The sequence below is a fragment of the Onychomys torridus genome, chromosome 7 (assembly GCF_903995425.1).
Source record: "Onychomys torridus chromosome 7, mOncTor1.1, whole genome shotgun sequence".
Lineage (NCBI taxonomy): Eukaryota > Metazoa > Chordata > Mammalia > Rodentia > Cricetidae > Onychomys > Onychomys torridus.
Window position 1 is genome coordinate 67,323,245 of NC_050449.1, and position 24,595 is coordinate 67,347,839.

At 39.1% G+C, this 24,595-nt stretch overlaps 1 protein-coding gene across 5 annotated transcripts in view; it reads right to left on the reverse strand.

Moving 5' to 3' along the window:
* Positions 1 to 24,595, reverse strand: part of Unc13c (unc-13 homolog C) — a 427,893-nt gene that overhangs the window by 312,802 nt on the left and 90,496 nt on the right. For all 5 annotated transcript variants that reach the window (XM_036192012.1, XM_036192007.1, XM_036192008.1 and 2 more), the window contains 2 exons: positions 6,481 to 6,503; positions 5,857 to 5,921 (listed from right to left, as the gene is read on the reverse strand). In XM_036192012.1, coding sequence (XP_036047905.1) covers positions 5,857 to 5,921; positions 6,481 to 6,503 — 88 coding nt within the window. The remainder of the gene's footprint in view (positions 1 to 5,856; positions 5,922 to 6,480; positions 6,504 to 24,595) is intronic.

Consider the following 24,595-nt stretch of genomic DNA (forward strand, 5'->3'; position numbering starts at 1 on the left):
CAGTGGGTACCATCATTGTTTAGGCTTAGGGGAATTTCTGATTCATGAAAATCAGATTCATGAATGGGATTTGTGAAATAGGACAGACTGAAAGAATTCTTGGGTACTAGAGAGAAGTCGCCATCTGAGAAAAAGTAGTCCCCTGGGGGCTTGGAACTGAGAACAAACTTAGCTTTGGTGTCACATGGATAATTCTGAGGCTGGCCAGGCGGAAACCTAAGGTAGGAGTGGGGAAGGAAATATGAGGACAACACAGCACTCCAAACTTTGTGAAGAAATACAAATCCAAGAGTAATGTCAAATTTGTGCCAGGAATTCAGAAAAATTCACCCAGCTGTGTGACTACTGTATACCCCTGGCTTGTTAGGTCCTATAAGAAAAGACAGAGCTGCTGCAATCAAGGTGAATCATAAAGAAACAAGAGGAAACATTGACTTCTATGCATTTGCAAGTCACGTGTCCATGGGAATAGTTGAACACTCTTGGAAATCTGGGATGTCTTTTTCCCCCAGTTTTAACCATGTGAAAATGAAATCAGAATACAGAGCTCCATCCCCTCTCTGAGAGTCTCTCAAGAGCTATTGTCCATTTTTCTTCCTTGCTGCTCCTTTTTTTGCCTCTCTCTCCAGGGCCTCTTTCCTGACAAGGATCGAGAATCCTGGTAATGGTGGACAGGAGTCATAAGACACCTGTGAGTAAAGAAATGGGGGCAGGCCATTACAGAATCGTGAGCCTGCCATCACATGAGCTAAAGAAACAGTCATCTTGATAATCATTCTGCAGAGAAAATCTTGGAAGACTAGGGGAGGAAGAGGAAGGGGAGTGGGGATCTCCAGTTCTAAACTGTCTTTCTTTACCTTTATGCTATAGCATTAAAAAAAAAAAGACTCTTGATTTATATGGCTTAAAAAAGCTTCCTATTTCTTTTACTTTCTGACTCTGTCCTTGTGCCTTCAACACTTTGACAACAACTTCTCCCTCAGTGAGGAAGCACACTTGACCCTGTCTCGGAAGCACTTAACACACATGGAGCCACCATAGGCCTGCTGATGTGCCTCTCTGTTTTGACAATCTCATAAAGACTTTAGATCCTGCAGCATGAACCCCTTGAAGTCTGCTTGGACATACGCCACACGTAGATTTTGGTGCTTTCCCAACCTGCTTGGTATAAAGGCAAACAATCCTATTACCTGGGGTTTGGGACAGCCTAGTTTCTTAGAGGCTGTATTATAGGCAAGCCTATAATGGTATGTCAGATGGTATAAATCATTCTGAGTGCCTCTAAGCAGCAGCCCTGGAGAGGAACAAGCTGCAACATTTCTTTAATCCTCCTTCAGACAAGGCTGGTACTTTGGGAATAAGGCACAGTGAGCCACTGAAATGTTCCTGATGCAGCCAGGGAGACTCTGACAACAGGTGTCCAAAGAAGGAGACACTCCAAAGGGTATCATTCTAATTAAAGTGAGGGTTAATATTTGCACAAGTGTCTCATACCACCTCATCCACAATTATTTGCTCAAGTGTTGCTCTTTTGCTGCAGCTGGGTCCCATAGAAGGTAGATTCAGATACTATGATATCTCTTAGAATTTGATGAGATCCTGGTAGTCTGATGGCAGCCTCCAGCTGCCACATCTCCAGAACCCACAATAGCATTGATCCCAGGCTGTATTTCTCACAAGCTGCTCCCAGCTAAGACTGGATCTGTAGAGGCCATGCAGCTGGCCACTTACCCCAAGCAGGGTTCCTCTATTAGCCTTCTTTCTTCAGCTCCCTGTGGCTCTGTCCAATATGTCCTTCTTGTGTTTGGTTTCCGGCTCTTCACATCTAATGCCTCTCCCTTCCCCTGTCTGCTGCCTTTACAGATGTTAGAGCTGCACTGTGGGCTTGTGTTGCCTGCACCTACCCCTTCCCTGTTATCACAGAGACACTCCTAGGCAGCCTCGTGACTAACTAACAAAGTGCCAGGACATGCTTTCTCTCTGATTCTTTTCTTTACACTTATGACAAAAAGGACCCAAACTTTATAAAACTACTAAAATGTTAGATGCTATGGACTTCACTGAGATAAGTGACCCCTTCCAGCCTCCTCTCTCAACCTATTTTTCCCTTCATGTTTCTCTCCCCTGGTTTCTTTCCCAGAGACTCTTGAAATCTTCACTGTGGCAAAAATAGAATCAAGCTCGGTGTATCCTCCCTGGTAACACCAAAAAGAATGTATAGAGAGCTGAGTGGAAACCAGAATGTGGAATCACTAGCTCTTTGATCTAGTTTGAGGAAGTGTGTGCTGCTTTTCAATGACTCAGGAGGAAGCAGGGGAGGATGGATGCAGTTTAGTTGGAACTGAGGAGGGATGGGAGACTAGCACGTGAAAGATGAGACATGGAGCCATCAAGGAGCAATGGCTCCCTACTTTTGAAGTTGGATCCACTCTCAGTTTTCCAGGACAATAACATGGGTGCTGAAGAGGAATGAGAGCCACACATTGGTATCTGGAAAGATATCAACTGTTTTCAGGAGAGGTAAAGTGAGCAAATATTTCTGAAAGATCTCTCTCCAGGGTCTTTTCCAAAAGGAAATAAGCATTCAGGCAGAGACACATCAACCAATCAATCTCTCTCTCTCTCTCTCTCTCTCTCTCTCTCTCTCTCTCTCTCTCTCTCTCATCTCTACAGAGTTTTATTTCAAGCTTTCACTCTTCTTCAAAAAGGCATAGGTCAGTAGCAACCACATTAAAAAGGTATAAATACAAGAATACAAGAGTCAAATATGTCCACAGTGATATAAGCTGTCTCCATCTCTCTGTCTCTCTCTGTCTGTCTGTCTGTCTCTCTCTCTCTCTCTCTCTCTCTCTCTCTCTCACACACACACACACACACACACACACACACACACACACACACACGTGGGGGGATGCAGGCTGATTATATATGAGGACCTGATTTCTTATCCCCAGCATCCAAGTAAAATGCCGAGCACAGCAGTATGCCCCAGCCTTAGGGAAACAGAAACAGTCAGGTGGTTGGCCTTGCTAGCCAGCCAGTCTTGTGGACTCAGCCAGCTCTGGGCTCAGTGATAGATTTTACCTCAACAAATAAAGTGGAAAACACTGGTCATCAACCTCTGACCTCTGTGCATTATAGCACACACATACATATACACACATACATATTAAACTCACAGTCCCCAACACACAGTTAGAAATTTACATATAACACATTTAATAAAAATATGAGTGCAGCACTCTGTTTTTGTCACAATGATGAAGATCCATGTTCCAACATGAGTTTTGGGATCAAGGTGTTTGTGAAGTGATGGGCGTTGTGGCAAGTAGAGATGCTCATGTCCCAGTGTCATGACACCATGCCACATCCCATCTTCACACTCAAACTAGAATTCAGCTTACATTATTTTTGAAGTTGGTCCTCTTACTTAATTGGCTGTAAGTTTTTAGTAAACAAAGAAATAGCTTTTATAGGATGGTGAAGAACTGAACTATGTATTAAGGTTACATATTACCTATGAACTTCCTATGGATATTCCATAGAGCTCCAATGTTAGAAATGTGAGTCATTCATCACATATTTAAGGACATAATACACACTGAGGGGGCGGTCTTAATTTTCAGTTGACATATTTATAAGCACACAGCAGAAGGGCCTCTGAGATCATTTAAAGCATTATCTTAATGACATGACTGATGTGGGAAGACCAGCTCACTGTGGGCAGCATCATTCCCTAAGCTTGAGATCCTATACCAAATAAAATGGAGGAAGCCATCTACACATGAGTGTGTCTGCACTTATGGTCTCTGCTTCCCTGTGGATGCCATGTGACAGACCAGCTGCCAGCTCCTGCTGCTGTGATTTCCCCAGAGTGATGAACTGTAACTGTGTGGGCCATAACATCCTTTCTCCATGAAGTTGCTTTTTTTCCTCAAGATATTTCATCATAGCAACAGGCAAAAGCTAAGATATATACATGGCAAAATACCCATTCATCATATTTATTGGGGAAAGTTAAAATAAAAGTTACATATATATATATATATATATATATATATATATATATATATATATAAATTTACAACAAGCTTGAAACCTTAGTTTAAAGTACCTAGCATGTAAATGTATTTAACAAAAGACATTAGTTGAGGAAATGAGAGTATTATAAAACAACAGACCATGAAAACCTATACCTTCACAAACTTCCAAGCCTGTATAAAATGTTTGCTTCTCTTTATTTTGTAGACAAATATATTAAAACTTCAACATATATAACATCTAATATGTTCATATATAAACATATACCTACATGCATATAGTAACATAAGCTATGTCTAAATTTTAGTTCAAAAATTATACTTAAAATTCTAATTATACCTGCATAGTGACCACATGGATGGGGGAAATTTCACAAGGCCTCATCCCTCAATGAAGAGATACAGGCAGCCAACAGCTACTGAGAGAGGGATAAATCGGTTTTCTCTAGGGATGAGCCCTGGGACAGGTCATCCAATCCCAAGTGGTCAGCTCTAGGCACATATGTGCATGAGCAACACTAAATGGAGTTAGTAAGTTGAGTCCATAAGAAGAGGTGGTGAATTTGAGAGGGAACTGGGGGGCCACAGGAAGAGTTGGAGGGGGAGAGAATGAAAATGACATCAATATAGTACTCACACATGAACTTCTCAAAAAAAAATTAAATTAAAAAAGAATATTTTACAGGAGAAAAATCTAACTAATGTAATGTTTGTTATAGAACATTACGATAATGGCACCTAAAGCAATTTTGAGACTACTATAGGAGAAATCATTAGTACTGTTATATGCATGTTTTGAAATACATGCCTCATCTAGAATCCATAAAGTGTAACATTTTACAAAGCACATGGCTAAATGAAGAAGAGAAAACTATAAGCTGCAAGGTGACCCAGAACAGTGATTGAGCACAAGATCTTTTGAATTCAATTATTTGGGTTTAAATATTGACTTTGCCATTTTCTCCATTAAGGGAAACCTCAGGTGTTTTACACATTGATGTCCTCACTTGTAAAATAATGTCAGAATAGTACTTACCCATCCCACCCCCAGGCCTCTGTGAGGGTTGAACCAGTAATAAATGAAGCAATTCTAACAGTTCAGTACAAGACAGCATTTACTTAGTACTGATTCACTCACATGTAGAATGACCTGACTTATGTTACAATCTGAAAGGATGACAATATCTAAGTGCTGATATTCCAGGGATAAATATAAAGGGACATGCACGGGAAAAGAGCAGGGAACACATATATATAGAGGGATGCCTATGTGAAATCTGGGGCTTCAAAGAGGATGATTCTCATTTGGGTATTTGTTATTTTTAGGATTAAATGTTAAACACTTGCTAGCTCCATTCATGCCAGCCTATGTTGTATGAAAATTAAAGGTTACTCCACTAAGTTAATGATATGCAAAAATATTCATGCATAGGTAACATACAAAGAAGCTGCTCTGTTATCAGCAGGGTATGATGGCATGGCTGTGTTTATGAGTGAAATGATAATGTTAGGATCTAAAGTGGTGTGGTAACATCAATTCTCTCTTTCAAGAATATGTCCACGTAGAATTACACATATATATTCAAGTGATAACTTTCTGGAATGAACTTGTATATTGTTAATTAAGAGAACTACTATTAAAAAGTAGCTGATGGTTAAAAGCAAAGCTATTTACTGTTTAAAAAAAAAACAAAACAATGAGACTGGCCATATCAACATCATCATGCAGACATCTTGCCTTCAAAAATCTATATTGGGAAAACAGCCAAGTGCTATTGGTATGTGAAATGAATTAGAGAGATTCAGATGTACTTACCCACCGAATACCTGGAGCGCGGAGAATTTGGAAGCATCCAAATCATTGCCACTTACTATTCGAGCCTTAAATGAATCACAAGAAAACAAAACAAACAAGTGTTTAGCATAGGATAGCTACAAGTGGCAGATTAGGGGGACACAGGCCGACTGCACTACACATGGAGCACCTACAATGATGAGTGCTAAGCAGGGTCAGCTCCAAGTCAAAGCTGTGCTTTGTGTGAGGGAGGTTTTGAGATTAGCTGCATTTAAACAAAAGCACTGGGAATGCGTCATATTCCAAGTACTCTTTGCCCTAAAACCTAGATAGGTCGCAGGGGAGACTATGAATCAGCCAGGATGGTCTGGACTTAGCCAGACTTGAGAACAGATGCTATGTTTGACCGTAGCAGACCCCTGGGTTGGCGAATATAAGCTAAGTAAGCGCAGCTGGCAAGGTGTAACCCCTTCATAAATGCGACACACTGGGGGACACTTAGAGGACAAAGAATGGAAAGCCGGGAAGACATGCATTTTCCACAACTCAGCAGAGAAACCAAAACAAGGCTAACAGGTCACAAACAAACAGGTACAAAAGACAAGATCCGTCAGGAGGGAAGAAAAAAAAAGTATGATTAAAAACCTTTTCATCCACAGAGCTGCTATCTGGAAGAGAATGGGGAGAAGAAGGGATAGATGTTAGATGGAGTTTTCCAGAAACTATTGAACATGCACATGAATCAAGTCATTGAAACTATTAAAAACTATAAAGGAACCATTCCAAGGCTGAACCACAAGGGAGTCAGGGATCACTGAATCTCATAAGGCAAATAGCTAGAATTCTGACTGAATACATAACAAGCAACAAGGGTGAATTCTAGATTTAATAAAGGGCAATGTGCTCTACAAAGAAGATAGTTGAAGAATCAGAGGTCCTGGGATCCAACCAAGACTCTGCCACTCACTACATGCCTTGGACTAGCTACCCAATACTCATTGTTAACAACATTGTTGAGGGGACAAATACCAGCAAAATTCAAGCTATATACTAGCAGTTATATGAAACGAATAATGACTAAGAGATTGATTTTATCAAAGAGTATTTATCTGAGGTATCTCATATCAGGAAATGAGTTAAATTGAGAAGAGTCTGTCTTACTCTCAAGACTGATGTCTGTGAACATGAAATGAGTTCAGATCACAAAGCTGGTATGTGGCAGAGGGAAGCTCAGATCCAGGGCCTCTGTTCCTCCACATGGTGCTTTGGAGACTCTGAGTTGTAGGTGGACCACATAAAGCAACAAGACTGGTGAGTCTACAGCCTTCCACAGGGCCTAATATATTTCAGCTCAGCTGATCATGGGACCAGGCAGATGGACCACATAATCCTGTGAGCTCTCATGGGTGTTTAGTTGCTGTTTTCACAGTCCAGCCTGAATCTTCCAAGACCATAACGATACAGTCATCTGGTCATTCCTTACAAGGAATATTGCTCTTAAATTTATGTACTTTTGTTTGTAGAATAAAGCTTGTGTCTCTATACAAACAGGCAGGGTCCTAGAGCTGGAGTTAAATTGGAGTTCAGTCAGCCCACCTCCACTTTTAAATACAAATGAACCTCAGTAAGATAATGTTCCCAAAGTCACACAGCTGAACAACCATCATTCCTGATGACAGTCTGAAATATGTTCATGTTTTGACTCATTAAGTATGGATTGATTGCTATAACTAAATATTTTACATAGATTTTATAGTACCTCAGGATTATCTTTAAATATAAGATAAAATTAAATATTTTAATAATAAAATATGAAGCTTATTTGTGGCACAAATATTTTTAGATACTGCATAAAATTTGGCAAAATTAAGTATTATTTAAGAAGAATAACATATCCTACCCAAAATTATTTTAATCCCACAGATGACTCAAAATCATGAAATTACTAATGTGATATGACACATCAATTGATCACACATCTATTAGTCAGACAATTTGGACAGGACTTTGATAAGAAATAAATGTTATTTGCTAAAAGTTCCTAATGATTCTTAGAAACCACTTTAAAATAGAATTGGACTATATCTTGTTTAATTTAATGTTACTAAAATCATTTATTTGTGATGGAGATATTAGCCCATCTCCATCATTAAGCACAAAACAGAAGTCCTTGCTATTATTTTAGCTTATCTCTAGATGTTCTGACCAATGGATATCAAAATATGTAAATAAATAACAAATATTAGAAGTTGAGGTAGAAAATTGTTATTATTCTTCAGGATTCATAATTTTATAGCTACCTAACAAAGTAAAACAGAATCACTGGGAAGTTCCAAGCATTAATAAAAGAACAGAGATATCAACTATCCAGTGAATAAATAAATGAAATAAAAAGTTATTACCTACATACTACCAATAATTAACTTTGAAAAGTAAAAGATCAGATTTAAATATTTGCTGTTTTGAATGAATAATTCAGAGTACATGTTCCCATTGACATCTGTCTTCCACATCAACTATCCAACTGAATGAGTCACTTTCAAGGTCATCGCTATTATGTCACTGTTAATCTGGTCCATTCACTGTTTACTCATTCATTTGTTCATTCAACACATATTTACTATTAATCGGCCCTTTCGTTTCTTTCTGATGCCTTTCTCATCTTTCTATTACATCCCCTCTCCACAAAACCTTTCTAAAGCACAAGTGTGATCAGTTCCCCCCACTTTTCACAACCCACCAGTGATGCTCAGTGTACCTGTGATAGTTTCATCCCAAGTTACTGCAGTTTTCTGACTCTGAGTCTTCTACAAGCTAATCTTCAAACATAAAGCACACAAGTCCCGTTCCATGTCATAGTCTTTGAAACCTTTACTTCCCCGTTCCTCAAACCTCCACACTCCCTCCTCATCCAGAAGACAGCTTGCTGTTCTTTCAAACCTGTCTGAAGTAAATTCTGTGTTCCAGAAACTTTTCATTCACCAAGGGCAAAATTACAGGTATTTGAAGAGCCTCCTGACATGGGTACTGGGAACCAAATTTGGGCCCCTCTGTAAGAGCAACAAATGCTTTTAATTGCTGGGCTGTCTCTCTAGTGCCCATCTTTGACTTTTTAAAAGGAAAATTCAGGTGATCTATAAAAATATTAAAAATATATCATACCTGAAAAGTATGATCATGGAAAAAATAGGTGAGAAGATAAGTGAGACACCAATAAACCAATGTAACCTGATATGGAAGAATTAATGACTAGGAAAGAACTCATTTTCCTAAGAATCATGAGCAGATGAATAGCGTTCAACAATACATTATGTGTCTATAATATTTATTTTATCTTTATTCATATTCCACAAAGTTCATGTGCATTACAGAATTAAATATAAAACAATTAAAGGAAGAAAAATTAGATACAAAGAAAAATTAGATATTAAAAATTAAGAAAAAGACAATTTACAAATTAAAATGCAACAATGGTAATTAAGTGTGAAAATTATCCAGTTTATTAAAACTATGCCTAATGATGATTACAAATTAGCATGAGATAGATTAATTTTAATGATGTTAAAATTAATTTCCAAGGATATTGAGAATATCACCAGTCAGACAATAGCCTGTATAATTGATGAGAGTAAAAATTATAATAAAATTATGATTAACTTTTTTTTGTCAACCTGTTAATGAAGTTTGGACAGGGTATTCTAGTTTGGGGTATTGATGCTAAGGGAATCTTTGCTGTGGAAAAGCTGGTCTGCCCAGATGCTTTTGTGAAGTCTGAGCACAAAGACCTTGGGATGTGGAAACTGGACCATTGCAGGTATGATTTATTAAGGCAGAGAAGAGTCCTAATCTTGTTTTTATCACAAAGAAGAATGTGGAGATACAGACACATGCAGACCTAGCATAATGAAAACAAGTGTAGAGTTATGTTGACACATCTCAAGCAGCTACTAGAACCTTTGAGAGGCAAAGGGTCCTCTGCTATCATCTGCAAAGGATGCAGGTTCCTGTCAGCATCTTGACCTCAGGCTGTCAGTCTACAGAGCTCAGAGATAATCAATGTCAGATATTGTAGATAATTTTCATTTATAGTACTAGGGGATAATAGATCTTAGTAAGTCATATATTTTTAAATACTAAGACATAACTCTTATGTACATATCAAGAAATCAACTATTACAACAAATAAAAGGGGAAGTACACATGATGGATATCAAGGTATGGGTTGAAAATTATGTTCTATGACATAGATGAAAATGTAATCATTAATATCACTGCGTTTAAATAGTGTACAAAATGTAGGAAATGATTATGATATGTAAAACAACAGAGTAACTCATGCTTACAAAGTAGTAACTATATTAAAGAAAAATTGTACACAAAGAGATTCTGAAGAAACATCACTAGATTAACAATCAATTTGGATAGAATACGTTTTCTGTTCATGTTGTATTTTCTAGGCTGCATTAATTTGGTAACTGTGGTGATATTGTGTTTCCCAAAATATTGTGCACCCTAATAAACTTATCTGGGGTCAGAGAACAGAACAGCCACTAGATATAGAGGCCAGAAAATGGTGGCACACACGCCTTTAATCCTAGCATTCCAGAGGCGGAGATCCATCTGGATCTCTGTGAGTTCAAGGCCACACTAGAAACAGCCAGGCATGGTAACAAGAGCCTTTAATCCCAGGAAGTATTGGCAGAAAGCAGAAAGATATATAAGGCATGAAGACCAGAAACTAGAAGCTTTTGCCTGGTTAAGCTTTTAGGCTTTTAGCAGCAGTTTATCTGGGATTCATTCTGGATGACGACTCAGAGGCTTCCAGTCTGAGGAAAGAGAATCAGCTGAGGAATTGGAGAGGTGAGGTGGCTGTGGCTTGTTCTGCTTCTCTGATCTTCCAGCATTCACCCCAATAACTGGCACCGGGTTTGATTTTGTTAATAAGAACTTTTAAGATTTGTGCTACAGGTGATAACACTGCTGCAAATTGTAAAGTGACATAATATTCCACCCAACAGAAGGGAATGCATATCCTCCTTGAGTGTACATAGAACATTTTCCAACATAGTATATGTGGGGCTGCAAAACAAATATTAATGCATTTAAAGATTGAATTTTTGACCACAATTCATGAAATCAGAGATCAGTGATAGGAGGAATTTTAGAGAATTTACAAATATATGGAAACTTCAGAGAGGAGGATGGGCGTCAAGGAAACTCCACATGGAGTTTATCTTCTTCTTGGCGGAAGTAGCCATTTGGGCAAGAGGCTGCTCTTGCCTGGACTGTTGATACTATGTTGTATAAACTGGACATGCAGGACCCATAGGAAAATGACCACTTAATTTGCCAAAATAGGGAAAAATGGTTCTTCAGGTTCCTGCTTTGCAGAGGAGGCAGGGAGAAGCAACTAAAAAAAACTCTAAGACTATTAGCTAACGATGGATGCCCCAGTGTTGCAGAGGAACTTTGGATGACTGTCCAGGCAGGCAGCTGTCTCTGTCATTTCCAGGATTTTGGAAGTTGCTTGCAATGTATTTTCTGTTTACTTAGGTAATATTATATCCTTCTTGGGTCCTTGATGTAGTTGAAAACTAGATAGTTATAACTGTAGTTGTCCTTAGTCATGATAAAAGATAAAGTATATATGAACCATTCGACTCACAAATATAGGATAGATAGAATATTTTCTTTAATTTTGTCAAATACAAATAGATTAGATATTATAACTGTAATTCTTGCTTGATAACTGTTCTATTTTATGTAATTTTAGTATGTTGAGGTTAAAACCTTCCTTTTTGATTAGACAAAAAAAGGGGAAGTGCTGGGAGATGTCTTTTGGTATGCTGTGAATATATGTTATTCCCTTTGATTATAAACGAGCTGCTTTGGCCTATGGCAAGGCAGCTTAGAGGCAGGCACGAAATCTGAGGAGGGAGACAGGAAAGAGAAAGGCAGAGTCTGGGGAGACACCATCCCGTCCAGGGAGCAGCATCTAATGGCACACAGGTAACCCATAAAAATATGGGTTAATTTAAGTTATAAGAGCTAGCTAGCCAGAAGCCTTCAATAGGCCATGAAATTGGTAATGAATATAAGCCTCTGAGTAATTATTTTACAAGTTCCTGTAGGCTTCGGGATGTGGGTAGGAGAGATTCTTCTTGACTGTGGGACCAGGACTGGAGAAACTTTCAACTATAGGATAAAATTAGATTAAAAAAAAAAGGTAATTTTCTGCTGGTAATTTTCCTAAACAAATAGAAAACCAAAGCAAATAAAAGATATAGTAACAAACTAAAAATTTTAAAACTTTTTCTTTAATTTGATAAAAATATATTTATTACAGAATCCTACTGTAATGAGTTATTCTCTGTCTCACAAGCTCCCAAATAATGACATGGAGATTTATTAATTATGAAAGCTCAGCCTATAGCTTAGGCTTCTTACTAACTAGTTCTTATAACTTAAACTAGCCCATATTTTTATTAATCTATGATGTACCACATGGCTTTTACCTCTCTCCTATTCTGTGTGTCTGATTTGTTCTGTGTCTGGCTGGTTTCTCTGCCTCTCCTCTTCCCAGAGCCCTCTCTGTGCCTGGAGGTCCTGCCTATACCTCCCGCCTGACTATGGGCTATTTAGCTCTTTATTAAACCAATCAGAAGGTGCCTTGGAAAGTTACATCTTCACAGTGTACAAAAATATTATTTCACAACATCTTATAGCATATCATGTGTAAATTATTATACTCTAAATCATGAACAACACAACTATTCTTGTTATAGTTTCTAAAATGTGGAAATTGAGTATGTTCTACAGCTCTTACTAAAGTAATAAAATGAGAAAAAAGTAATAGGTAAAGATGAGAAAAGTCACATAGTTTTACTTACAGACTAATTGTGAAATTTGATAAGTAATTACTAAATAATACTAGCTCTGTGAGTTCAAAATAACTGGTAAGTTATTAAAATGAGCAGTAATATTTATTACAGTAATTTTGTAATATCAACATAAAAAGCTCAATAAGCCGGGCGGTGGTGGCACACGCCTTTAATCCCAGCACTCGGGAGGCAGAGCCAGGCGGATCTCTGTGAGTTTGAGGCTAGCCTGGACTACCAAGTGAGTTCCAGGAAAGGCGCAAAGCTACACAGAGAAACCTTGTCTCGAAAAACCAAAAAAAAAAAAAAAAAAAAAAAAAAAGCTCAATAATATGTCTATATTTCATTTATTTATATCATTAAACTGCGGTTGTGTCTGTCTCTCTGTGATGTGTGTGTGTATGTGTGTGTCCGCACATGTGCGGTGCATGTGTGTGAGGACAGGGGTACATGTGGAGGCTCTAGGTTGACAAAAGGCATCTGCTATCACTCTCCACCTTATGTTTAATTATTTTTTAATTTTTATTTTAAGTCTATGAGTATTTTGCCTGTAGGTGTTCAAGTGCACCATATATGTGCAGTGCCTACAGAGACCTGAAGAGGGCAGTGGATCCCCTGGAAGTGGAGTTTCACACAGTTATGAGCTGCCATGTGGGTGTTGGGAACTAAACCTGGGTCTTCTGAAGGACAACCAGTCTCTTAAACAACGAGCCATCTCTCTACAGTCCCAATCCACCTTATTTTTTGAAACAGGATTCCTCATTGAACCTGAAACCTATTGATTTGGCTAGACTGGCTGGCCACTGAACTCTACCAATCCTCCTGCCTCTGTTCCCCACTGTAGGGATTATAGTCACGTGTCATCACTCTGAGCTTCTCTGTGGGTGCTGGGGATCTGAACTAAGGTCCTCACGTGTGGATGGGAAACGTTTCCCCTACTGAGCCATCTTCTCAGTCCATCATTAAATTCTTAATCATTTGATTAGGAAAAGCAACAGTGGAAAAAATCTACTCACAAAAAACAGTCAATGATATTACACCTAGAATAAAAACATACTGAAATAAGCGGATGATGTTTCACAGTAAAATATAAAGCTTTTTTGATAGCATTAAAGTAATGTATGCATGGATTGACAATATTATTTTGTAAGGAATCTCATCTTCAAATAAAAAGTGTCTTGAACTTAATATTTAAAAGCCAACATTGGTAATCCATAGTGTATAGTCAGACTTTCATGGGGATACTTTACTTTATATATATGAAAAAGAACACTGCTGCTTTTATCAAATACTGAAGGATTAGAAAGTCAGGAAACTGGAACAGTAGAGTATCTGAAAAGTTTGAGAATAAACAGAACTGAACTGAGCCTGAGCCTCCCACATACTGGTTATCACAGACAGGTTAGCAGTATAGAATCATGGAAAACATGCATGTAATAGTTGGTGTAACCAGCTTTCCACATGGAAAGATTAAAAATCAGATTCTCAAAACATGCACATAAAAACATCTTGGGCACATCAAATTATAAACATGAGTAAAACTTTAGAAACGTGTGTGTATGTTTGTGTGTATGTGCACACACATACAAACAGGCATAGGTGTAAAGCCCAGAGGTTGAAATTAGTGTTTTCCCTCTATTACCCTCAAGTGTATTGTTTGAGACAGGGTTTCCCATGGAATCCAAAGCTTACTAATTAGTTAGGCTCATGGCAGAGAGCACCAGGGATCCTCCTGTTTCTGCCTCCCATGTGCCGGAGTTATAGGTGTGTGTCAACATGCCTGGCATTTTATATGTGTTCTGGAAATCTAGTCCTTAGTTCCTCATGATTGCACAGCAAACATCTTAGCCACTGAACTATCTCCCCAGCTTACAACTTTAAAAGTTTATTGAAAATACAGGATAGATAAACATATATGAAACAATGAGATCAGAAACTCAGATAAAACAGGCAAAGAGGAAAGCTTATGTAGAAAGAGTGAAAAACCCACCACATCAAACATGAAATATTGGTCTCATAAAAATAAAAGTGCAGAACATAATACACCACATGTAACAAACAGAGTTGGGTCCTGCTAATGAAGGACCTTGGAGCAAATCAACAGGAAAGTGAGATGATTTCAGAACCAAGCCCTGTGGGGAAAGCCGAAAGAACAAGAAACCTAGGAAAAGATGCACAAACCCTTTGAATAGGATGAGTGTTTCAGTAAATATAACTCATGTTCTCTCATAATCTCCAAAAATGAAAACAATGAAATAACCTAGACCACAGTTCTGTTGTGGGTGGGCACCTCCATGTAGCACTGTGAGCAGATTAAAAAAGATTAAAAGTCACTACCCTTTAGATCAACCATTCTGCCTCCAAGTATGTGCCACAAAGAAACTCATGCCACACTACATATAGAATAATGTCCAGGGGCTGAAGAGATGGCTCACCAGTTAAAAGCACTCATGCTCTTTCAGAGGACCAAAATTTGCTTCCAAGAACTCACATAAAGTGGCTTGTTACTGCCTGTAATTCCAGCTCTGTTGAGAAATATTCCTTTATGCTGTGTGAAGATGTGCCACTGTGATTGGTTTAATAAAGAGCTAAATGGCTAGTAGCTAGGCAGGAAGAGGTTAGATGGAACCTCTCAGGACACAGAGGACTCAGAGAAGGAGGAGGAGGAGTCACCAACTGGATGCAGAGGAAATAGGAGGAGAGGTAAAAGCAAAGAGCCATGTGGCAGCATGTAGATTAAAATAAATGGGTTAATTTAAGTTATAGGAGCTACTGAGACAAGCCTAAGGTAAGGAAGGCCAAGCTTTCATAATTAATAAAAAATCTCCATGTTGATATTTGGGAGCTGGTGGTACAGAAAAAGATTCACTACATGACTCCAGGGGATCCCATGCTTGATTCTGGGCTTCCTAGGCACCGTACCCGTGTGTGTGTGTGTGTGTGTGTGTGTGTGTGTGTGTGTGTGTGTGTGTGTGTATGTGTATGTATGTGTGTTTGAGAAAAATTTAAAAAATCTTTAGAAAGATATTTACTACATTATTTTTAATTGCAAAAATATACATGTCACTTGTGCCTTTTAATGTAAGTCTCCCTATCTCCCACATAAGGAATATAGTAAAATTTGACTGACAGACATAAATGTCAACAGTTGTCAAAAACACATCAGTGGATAAAAAACGTGACCAATAGCATTGCCAATACAACATTACTGAAATTTAATATTTAGGATTACATGTCTCTACTTCTAGGGCATTCAAGGACTGTAAAGTTAAGGCAACAGAGCCAGAGTGATACACATCTAACTTGTTGGAGATTGCACCTGGAAGTGGAGGGATTGGCTCTAGTGAGCCCAATAAGCAGGACTGCAGCTCTATGTCCAATGGGTTTTCCTTCTGATTAGATGTATTTATGAAGAAAAGACGCATCTGCTCCAGAGTCAGGCTCTGAAGCTCATGGTCTATCCTCACTACTGACACAGTCAGGGAAGGAAGCAACAAAGCAGGTGACAGCCCTCATTTTGGGGGTTTGCATAGCCATGTTTTGAGCTGAGCTGCCTGTAGTGGGGTGAGGTCATTCTGAGGAGGCAGGGCTTCCTGGTGAGGGATAAGGAAGGATTTCAACTGAGCAGATGTTCAAGGACCTTCCAGACTATACTACTACTCTGGTAACTTTTATAGGAGTCAGGCCTTTTTAATACTCAATACATACACACATGTGCACACACTCATGCACATCTAATTACTATGAATTGCTTTCAAAACCATACACCATTTAAGACTAGTGGTGTCTAGAGTAAATCACAGCTTGCCTGTGAATACGTTTTTAGAGGTTTTCCCTGGACCTAACTAGCTTCTATTACCCACTTATTTCCATACCCACAGGTATCCGATTTAAACCCTGTCCTTTCCAGTTGCAATCCATCCACTTGTCTGCTTGAATTTTTATCTAAATGACTTCTAAAACATAAAAACCTACCATCTTTTATCTCTTATCTCTGTGGTAAGCACAGAGTCTGAGACATACCAAACACAATAAAGAAGTCGAGGATTACGTCCTCTACTCGCTTACTGACACAACATTTGGAGTCTATGTGTGATAATCACAGTTTTCTGCACACATTTGTAATGATTCCTTTGTAACTGATTCCACTCAATGCTGAGTTCAAGGTGATGTTTCAAGTCAAGAATCTCATTTTAATGTGGATATTTATGGGTAAAGAAAGACAAGTTGGGGTATGTCACTGCCCACCTGTTCAACTTATAGCCAGGGCTAGTCTTGAGCAGAGAAATACAGTCTCTGGAGGAAGAAATTTGTGGGTCACTAAGTCTTTGTCCTTCTTATGGAAAGGTGAACTTGAAGGTGGATTTTTCTTTTTGCAGGCTCTACTCCTGTGGCCCTGTTTACAAAGCCATGGACTCCTACAGTGGCTTCAGTGTAAGATAATGACCCGATGATAGCATACTCTATCACTACACCCTGGCTACAACCTCTGGAGCAAAAGGGCTATCACAACCTCTGTCAATCAAAGATTTAAAAAAAAATCATAAAGGTAGAGTCTGTGCAGCATGTGCATGTTAGTCCCATGCCTGAAGAGCTCAGAAAAGGATGCTGGAACCCTGGAGCTGGAGTGGTTGTGACCTGCCTAGTGTGAATGCTTGAAACACACCTAGGTCCTCTGCAAAAGCAGTGTGTACTCTTCACCACTGAGCTCTCTCTCTAGCCCTTCAAAGATGTCTTTTAAATGCCACCTCTGAACATCTGAGATTCTTGCTTTCAATTATAAGGAAGAAAAAATCCCCTTTCACAATTCACCATTCATAATGAAATACAACACTCCTTTATTCCCCCTAAACAATACTCTCCCCAAAATTCTCTATTAGCCAAACCTCCCCATCTCTGTCATCTTGTGATGACAGAGACCTCTCTCATCAATGACCCATGAGTAATGGAGAAGTATTGAGTCAAACAACATGGAAGCATTCAGCAATCACTAGAATCATGTTACTTCAGAACAGTAAGTCAATGAGAAATTGTATTGCCCAGGGGCTTTGCAGCTGTCCTGAGAGGTATCAGAGGGTAAGGTGGGGCTGGTTACTAGGGTACTGCCCTCATCATGTCCTCCTGAATTTCTAAGTAAGACTTTGTTGACAAACATAATGTATCTCTTAAAAAAGATAATATAACCATTGGGTTTAGGGAAGAAAAGATGAAGTTAGTTATTTGAATAGACAAGACTCATGGGTCTTCTACATTTAATGCATTTAATGTTTATGGAATTCCCAGAACTGTGGGAAGCTCTGTGGGGGCTGATAATTTCTGTCATCCATCTCTTCCAATCATAAGAAGAGGATGATGTGCCTCCCAGTATCAAGACAGAAATGAAAGAATATGTCCAATTTGTCAACAGGACAATTCTGGTGTCACAGGAAGAAGAAGGTAGAATTAGTCTTTTCAAAAGTGTTAGCCTTGCACCCAAAGCTGGTTAAAAGAATAAAACTCCCCGTGAATGGGCAGAGATGACACTAAAGGAGGAATTTTATTGGACCCCTTAGCTGGTTAGGAAGGGAAATCAGACAACTTTTATTCCTACTGTTTGTTCTGGCTTGATGATCTGGAAAACTAATATTCACTAATTGTTACAAAAGGCGCCACAACTAGAGCAATAATGGCCACAGAGCATAAGATACATTTTTCTTACAGAGTGGAAACCTCTTTTTAATCAATTTGAAAACAACTACCAGAAAAAGCATTGTTTTTTTTCTTATATAATATCTTTATGGTAAATCTTCTTTCTATACACAGACAGAAATCTTACTTATAAGCATATGCACTGAAGACAGAACTCAATTTTATATTCATATCCCAGCCTATCCCAGGAATTTCATCACAGTGTTTCTCTTGGTTCTTTCTGGTGTCTCATCTTTGAAAAATCTGTCTTCCAAAGTATTTCTTAGGCAAAGTAGGGGATTGTCTATTAAGTATTCCTGTAACCATATCTGAGATGATATTTTGTTTTCTAAAATATTTTAAAATGCACTTATTTATTTGAGGAGGTTAGCATGTACTCATCATAGCACATGTACATGGATCAGAGGATGATTTGTAGGAGTCTATTTTTTTTCTTTTGCCATGATGGTCCTGGGGATAGGACTCAGGTCATCAGGCTTGGCAGCAAGATGGCAGCCTTGAATCCCATCACCCAGGAGACAGTGGCGGGGGCATCTCTGAGTTTGAGGTCATCCTTGTCTACATATTGAGTTCCAATCTGCCAGGGCTACACAGTGAGACATCATCTCAGAAAAAGGGAAAGAAGCAACTCTGTCTTCTGAGGGTATACAAAACAACAACCACCCTCACATGGAACAGCCACAGAGATTGCTTTGCCTCTGAGTATGCTGAGAAGCAATTCTGTGTGAAGAACAGCCTGAGTCTGTGGTGTTCCCAACAGCAGTTCCTCAGTGCCAGTGCTAAATCAACCAATAGAGAGGAGTTTATCTGGCTTTTTAATCTCCCTCCTCTGTCTGCCAAACAACATAATAAGGGTAGAGTAAATATTTCATGTGACAGAAGAGGGCAACACACCTATTCTTATCTGGCTCTATAGAGAATTGCATATGCCACAGTTTGTAAAAGTTAAAGGACCTTTCTGTGATTTGAGGCCTGAAACCTACTATAACACCATTAATTTTAAAGGCAATCATTGTTTTGCTATTGTGGTGATTTTGTGAAGTATTATTTAGTAAAATACATGTATTTTAAAGAAAATACTACACCAAGCCATTATCTCCAAATACTTGCTAGAGTTCCATAAAGTAAACAGACATTTCTCTCAAACAAAATAAAAACCAGTTAATCTTTATATTTTGTTATCTACTTAGAGCCTTTTCCATTTTCTTTTCTCCCCATTTTATACACCTTGGACTCAAGGTCATAGGACTTTTTTCCCACTCCAAAGTATTGTTTTGGTATTTTATGTACCACAGTCTCCAAGTCACAAAAATCATTACTGTTTTGCCTCAGCTAAGATCGGTTTCAGGAACATTTAGAATAAATGATTACAGTCTCAATCCTCTCGAAATCCAACTCTAACCTTTTAGTGAGAATTTTCATTCTGAAGGGTATTTCTTTTTATAAAATTCTAGGATGAAAATAAATGGACCTGAAGGGACAATCTCATCCATTCTTGTTTTCCTTAAGTAGGTAGCAAAACCATCCCAAGGTAATGGTGAGGAATGCTAGGTCCTATCAAAGCCTGAGCTGACTCAATCTGCCTGCACTGTCATCTATCACGCTAATTCCCCTTGAACTGAGAGGGGAAACCACAGCCCTGAAGCCACTGGAGTTCCTGCTCTCAGCGGGCGTCTAAGGTTGCATCATCAATTTTAAAGCCTGCGTCACTTTCTGTGTCTCCTGCAGGCCCTGGTTCCTTGAAGGATGGGAAGTAATCTGCCATCTCTCTTTTACACACTATGCTCTAATTCGTGCTTCGCATCTATTTGTGTCTATTAGCAACACAGGAAGATAATTCAAGGGTGTGCAAAACCCAATTAAGGTGCTGCCTTAGAGCAGCATACATGGATGTGTGAGAGAAGACATTCAAACTAAAACCATAAGTTTTCATTGTTTAAGACTGTCCAATAATTACTTGTGTTTCTCTTCAATGTACCAGGGATTAAACATAGGACCTTACACAGGATAGAAAACATTTAGCCACTGAGTTACATCTCTTGTTATAGCCTTTCCCCCCTCTCTTCTGGTCCTTATTTTTCAGCTGTATTCTTCACATACCACTCCCACACATACCCTCTTTCCCCTCTCTCTCTTCATTCTGCTTCTTGTGGTCCAAGATGGGGGCTCACAGCTTCCTGCTGTGGTGCCGCCATGCCTGTCACCTGCTGCTATTCTGGACTCACCACCATAGACTCTGACCCTCTGGAACTGTAGGCTCAAATACATTCTTCTATAAGTTGTCTTGGCCATGGTGTTTTATTGCAGTAACAGAAATGTAGCTGCTAATACAATCTATTTTTATGCTTGACTTACCAGGGTTTCAGATGGACCATGGGAGTGCTATTTAAATGCAGTGAATTGGATATATATTTTTTCTGTTTTGTGATATCAGTAATATACTAAAAGATAAACATATTAGAAAATCCCTCCAAATGAAAGATGCTATAGGGAAAAGCCAATAGTGGACAGTTACTGCAAAAACGTACATTTATTCATATCACAGGGGCCCTGATAGTTGGTCTCTATTCTGGACACTAGGGGCAAGTATTGTGGACACAGAGCAAGAAAAGAACATCCATCTAAACATATCGTTTGGACTCCCATATGCCATTTACCCCCATTATGGTTAAGCTGCTCCAGCCTCAGGGAAGAGCCTGAGCCAACATTTATTCTCATGAAGAACTGAACTTGAGGAGATATGGATGCAAAACCCCATAGAAAACAAAGAATACAAGATAAAGGTAGTAAAGTTAAATCCTGTGTGTGTGAATTGCTGACTTCTCAGTCCCCTGGGCACCTGCCACTAGAACTACAGGGCAGGTGTGGTTCTGTGGAGTCAGGTAGGAGAATGGGGTCTTTTCTTCTGGACACAGAAAAGAGGCTTGGAGACAAGACAGCCTGATGAATACTTTTACACACACACACACACACACACACACACACACACACACACACACACCAATTTTGGCTTGCCTCTCAACTGTCAATCCACCAGTTATTAACCTCATCAAATACATACAGTTTCCACCAATCTTCCCAGTAACTCAGGCTTACATATGCACCAAGAGCCAAGGATTGCCAGACTGTGGGGATCCAGAGCCAAGGGAGCAGGTAAAGATAACCAAGCCACAGAAGGCTGTCAGAAGACAAAAGGAAGTCGAAGGAAAGTGTACTATAACTGTAACTCATTATGGATTAGAAACTTTATTCCCTCAGAAACATGAATGAGATGCTACAAAATGAATCTTAAATAAGAAATAACTTCAGGATATTAAAATTTAGTAACTGATATAAAAGCTACAAAGTATTGAAATACAGATACTAGAAAATCACTTCCAAGTCAGACAAAGTCAAAAATAAATAAATGCAAAGTTGGAAAATGATAAATAGGAAGTTGGAGGCTAATTCTCAAAGGACAGCCTCAAGTTTGTAGAAATTCAGGAAAGACAGAGAAATGGATGGAGAAAAAAATATCACCTTTCAAAAATAATTATTGTTTGTATTTAACATATATGCTACTTAGATAAATGTTCACCTATCTTTGTACCCTCAATAAAAGCAATAAAGTTAATTTTAAGTTGATTTTCAAAATGTTATCAGAGACCAAGAGATCAAATTATAATTATTCTCCAAGCAAAGGGCTGGGGCGATGGCTCAGTGGTAAATTGCATGCCATGTAAGCATGAAGACTTGAGTTTGGATCCTCAGCACCCACATAAAAGTGAGGCATGGCAGCACATGCCTAAAATTCTAGAGCTGGGAGAGTGGAGGCAGGAGGATCCATGAAGTTCACCAGGCAGACCAGCCTCGCCAAATTAGTACGCTCCAGTTTCAGTGAAATGTCCAGTCTCAAAAAATATGGTTGGTTACAATTGGGGAGAGACACTTGACATTGGCCTCTGCCCTCTGTGTTCACACACGTGCACACACACTACCATGTGCATGCAAACATGGAAATATAACCAAGCACATTTAAAAAAGAAAAAGATGCTCTCTAATGAAAAAAAAAAAGACATTAAAAAGTGAGCCTCACAAAGATTTGTTCAGAAAGTTACTAACCTCCAAGAGGAAAACTCAACAGATAGAACCCAGGAACCATACAGGACCAGCAAAAGGCTGACCAGTTTCCAGTTAGTTACAGGATGAAAAATGATACAAAGACATCGAGTATCCAGAGCAATGACCTGCAGGCAACATGCGCAGTCTGTAGACTCCAAGGACTCTTCAGTGGTACCTTTAAAGGTCTACGTGCTTAGAAAATGATGAGAGTGTTCTGTTAAATCTAATGGTGCATGTAGGAAATAATTATCAGAGGCACAGAAATTAAGCAAGGGAAGGAACAAGGCAATCAATAATACCAGGAAAACAAAAAACACCCCCAAGTAAGGACACTTAGTGAAAGAACTCTGTTGGGCTTGCTATAACTATGTAGTTATGCACATATCCACAGTAAACATAAATTAACAAGAGCCAGTCCAATAAACAGGTGAAATATAGAACAGTGGGATATTTGAATGGAGACAGATGAAGAATAAAAACTAACGTGCAGGCTGATGAGAGGGAACAGGTATCCACTGTCAAACCTTACAAGGTGAGTTCAAGGCCAGAATATGCGAGGTAAAAGTAAAGAACTGACTGCCTTGACTTCCACACACATGCTATGGCAATGGACCCACAGCTCCTCTCAAATGGATGTGAAATAATTCTTAAAAATTAATATGTGGGGCCCATAGAAATGGCAAAGTGGTTAAGAGCACCTACTGCTTTTTCAGAGGACTAAGGTTTGGTACCCAGTACCCACATGTAGGTTTACATTCATCTGTAATTCCAGTTCTGGGGATTCTAACACCCTTTTCTGGCTTCCTCAGGCAGTGTACCCACATAGGCCGCATACATGCAGGCAATACACACATACACATACACACACAGACACACAGACACACACACACACAACACACTCATACATAAATAAATATTCAAAAAATGAATACATGAAGACTGAAATTAAGATTTAAAGATGGGACTAGTTGTTGAGGACTTGATGATCACAATTCATCCTGAAAGTGGAATGAAGTACCATAGTCTGTGGGAGGAGTTAACTAGGACTGGGGGACAGGAAAAATTCACACAACTTGATAGGGAGGAGTGCAGAGTCCTCTAGGCAAAGAACACCAGAAATTTGTGGATGGAGACTTCAGAAAAGGAGGCAGGGAAAAAACCAGAAGTAACTGCAAAAGGTGGCACTAGACTACCATCTATCACACTGCCAGAAGTTAGCAAGCTAAAAAGTGGGTGGGGCCGGGCAGTGGTGGCGCATGACTTTAATCCCAGCACTTGGGAGGCAGAGCCAGGCGGATCTCTGTGAGTTCGAGGCCAGCCTGGTCTACAAAGCGAGATCCAGGAAAGGCACCAAAGCTACACAGAGAAACCCTGTCTCAACCCCCTCCCACCCAAAAAAAAGTGGGTGGGGCACAGCCCATAACATGACACAGTCACCTGCTGCTGGGGACATTGTTGGGTTTGATAATGGGTAACAATTTGGCAATGCTGTTAGACTTGAGATGTGTTCTTCCTGGACAGGGCAATTCCATCTGTGTGTTTCTCTATACTTTGAGGCTCCCCTCCACATGTTCATGGCAACATGGACAAGAAGCATTAGAACAGCAGTATTTTGAACAGGAAAAATGCATACAAATTTAAATGTGAATTGTCATATAAAGTAACCAACTAGAGGGGCTTTAAAGATGGCTCAGTGGTTAGAAGCACTGACTTTTCTTACAGAGGATCCAGGTTCTATACGTAGCACCTACATGGCACCTACAACCATTTGTGGCTCCTGTTCCAGGGAATATGATGTCCACTTATGGCCTCCTCAGATACTGCGTGCATGTAGTATACATATACTCAGGTATAGATGTACACATTAGATTAAATAAATAATTTTAAAACAATAGTATGCTAAAGAGCAAGAGAAATGAATGAATTAGGTATATAAACATCCAGAAAAGCAAACCTTACAGATTATTCTAGGAAAAACAGAATAGTAAGCTATACATAAGGTTTATATGTGACACAAGGTCACTAGGAATGTCAAGCATTTTTAAAATCTGTGTTATCAGCAGCCTAATCAAGAAGTATGAAAACAGTTTTCA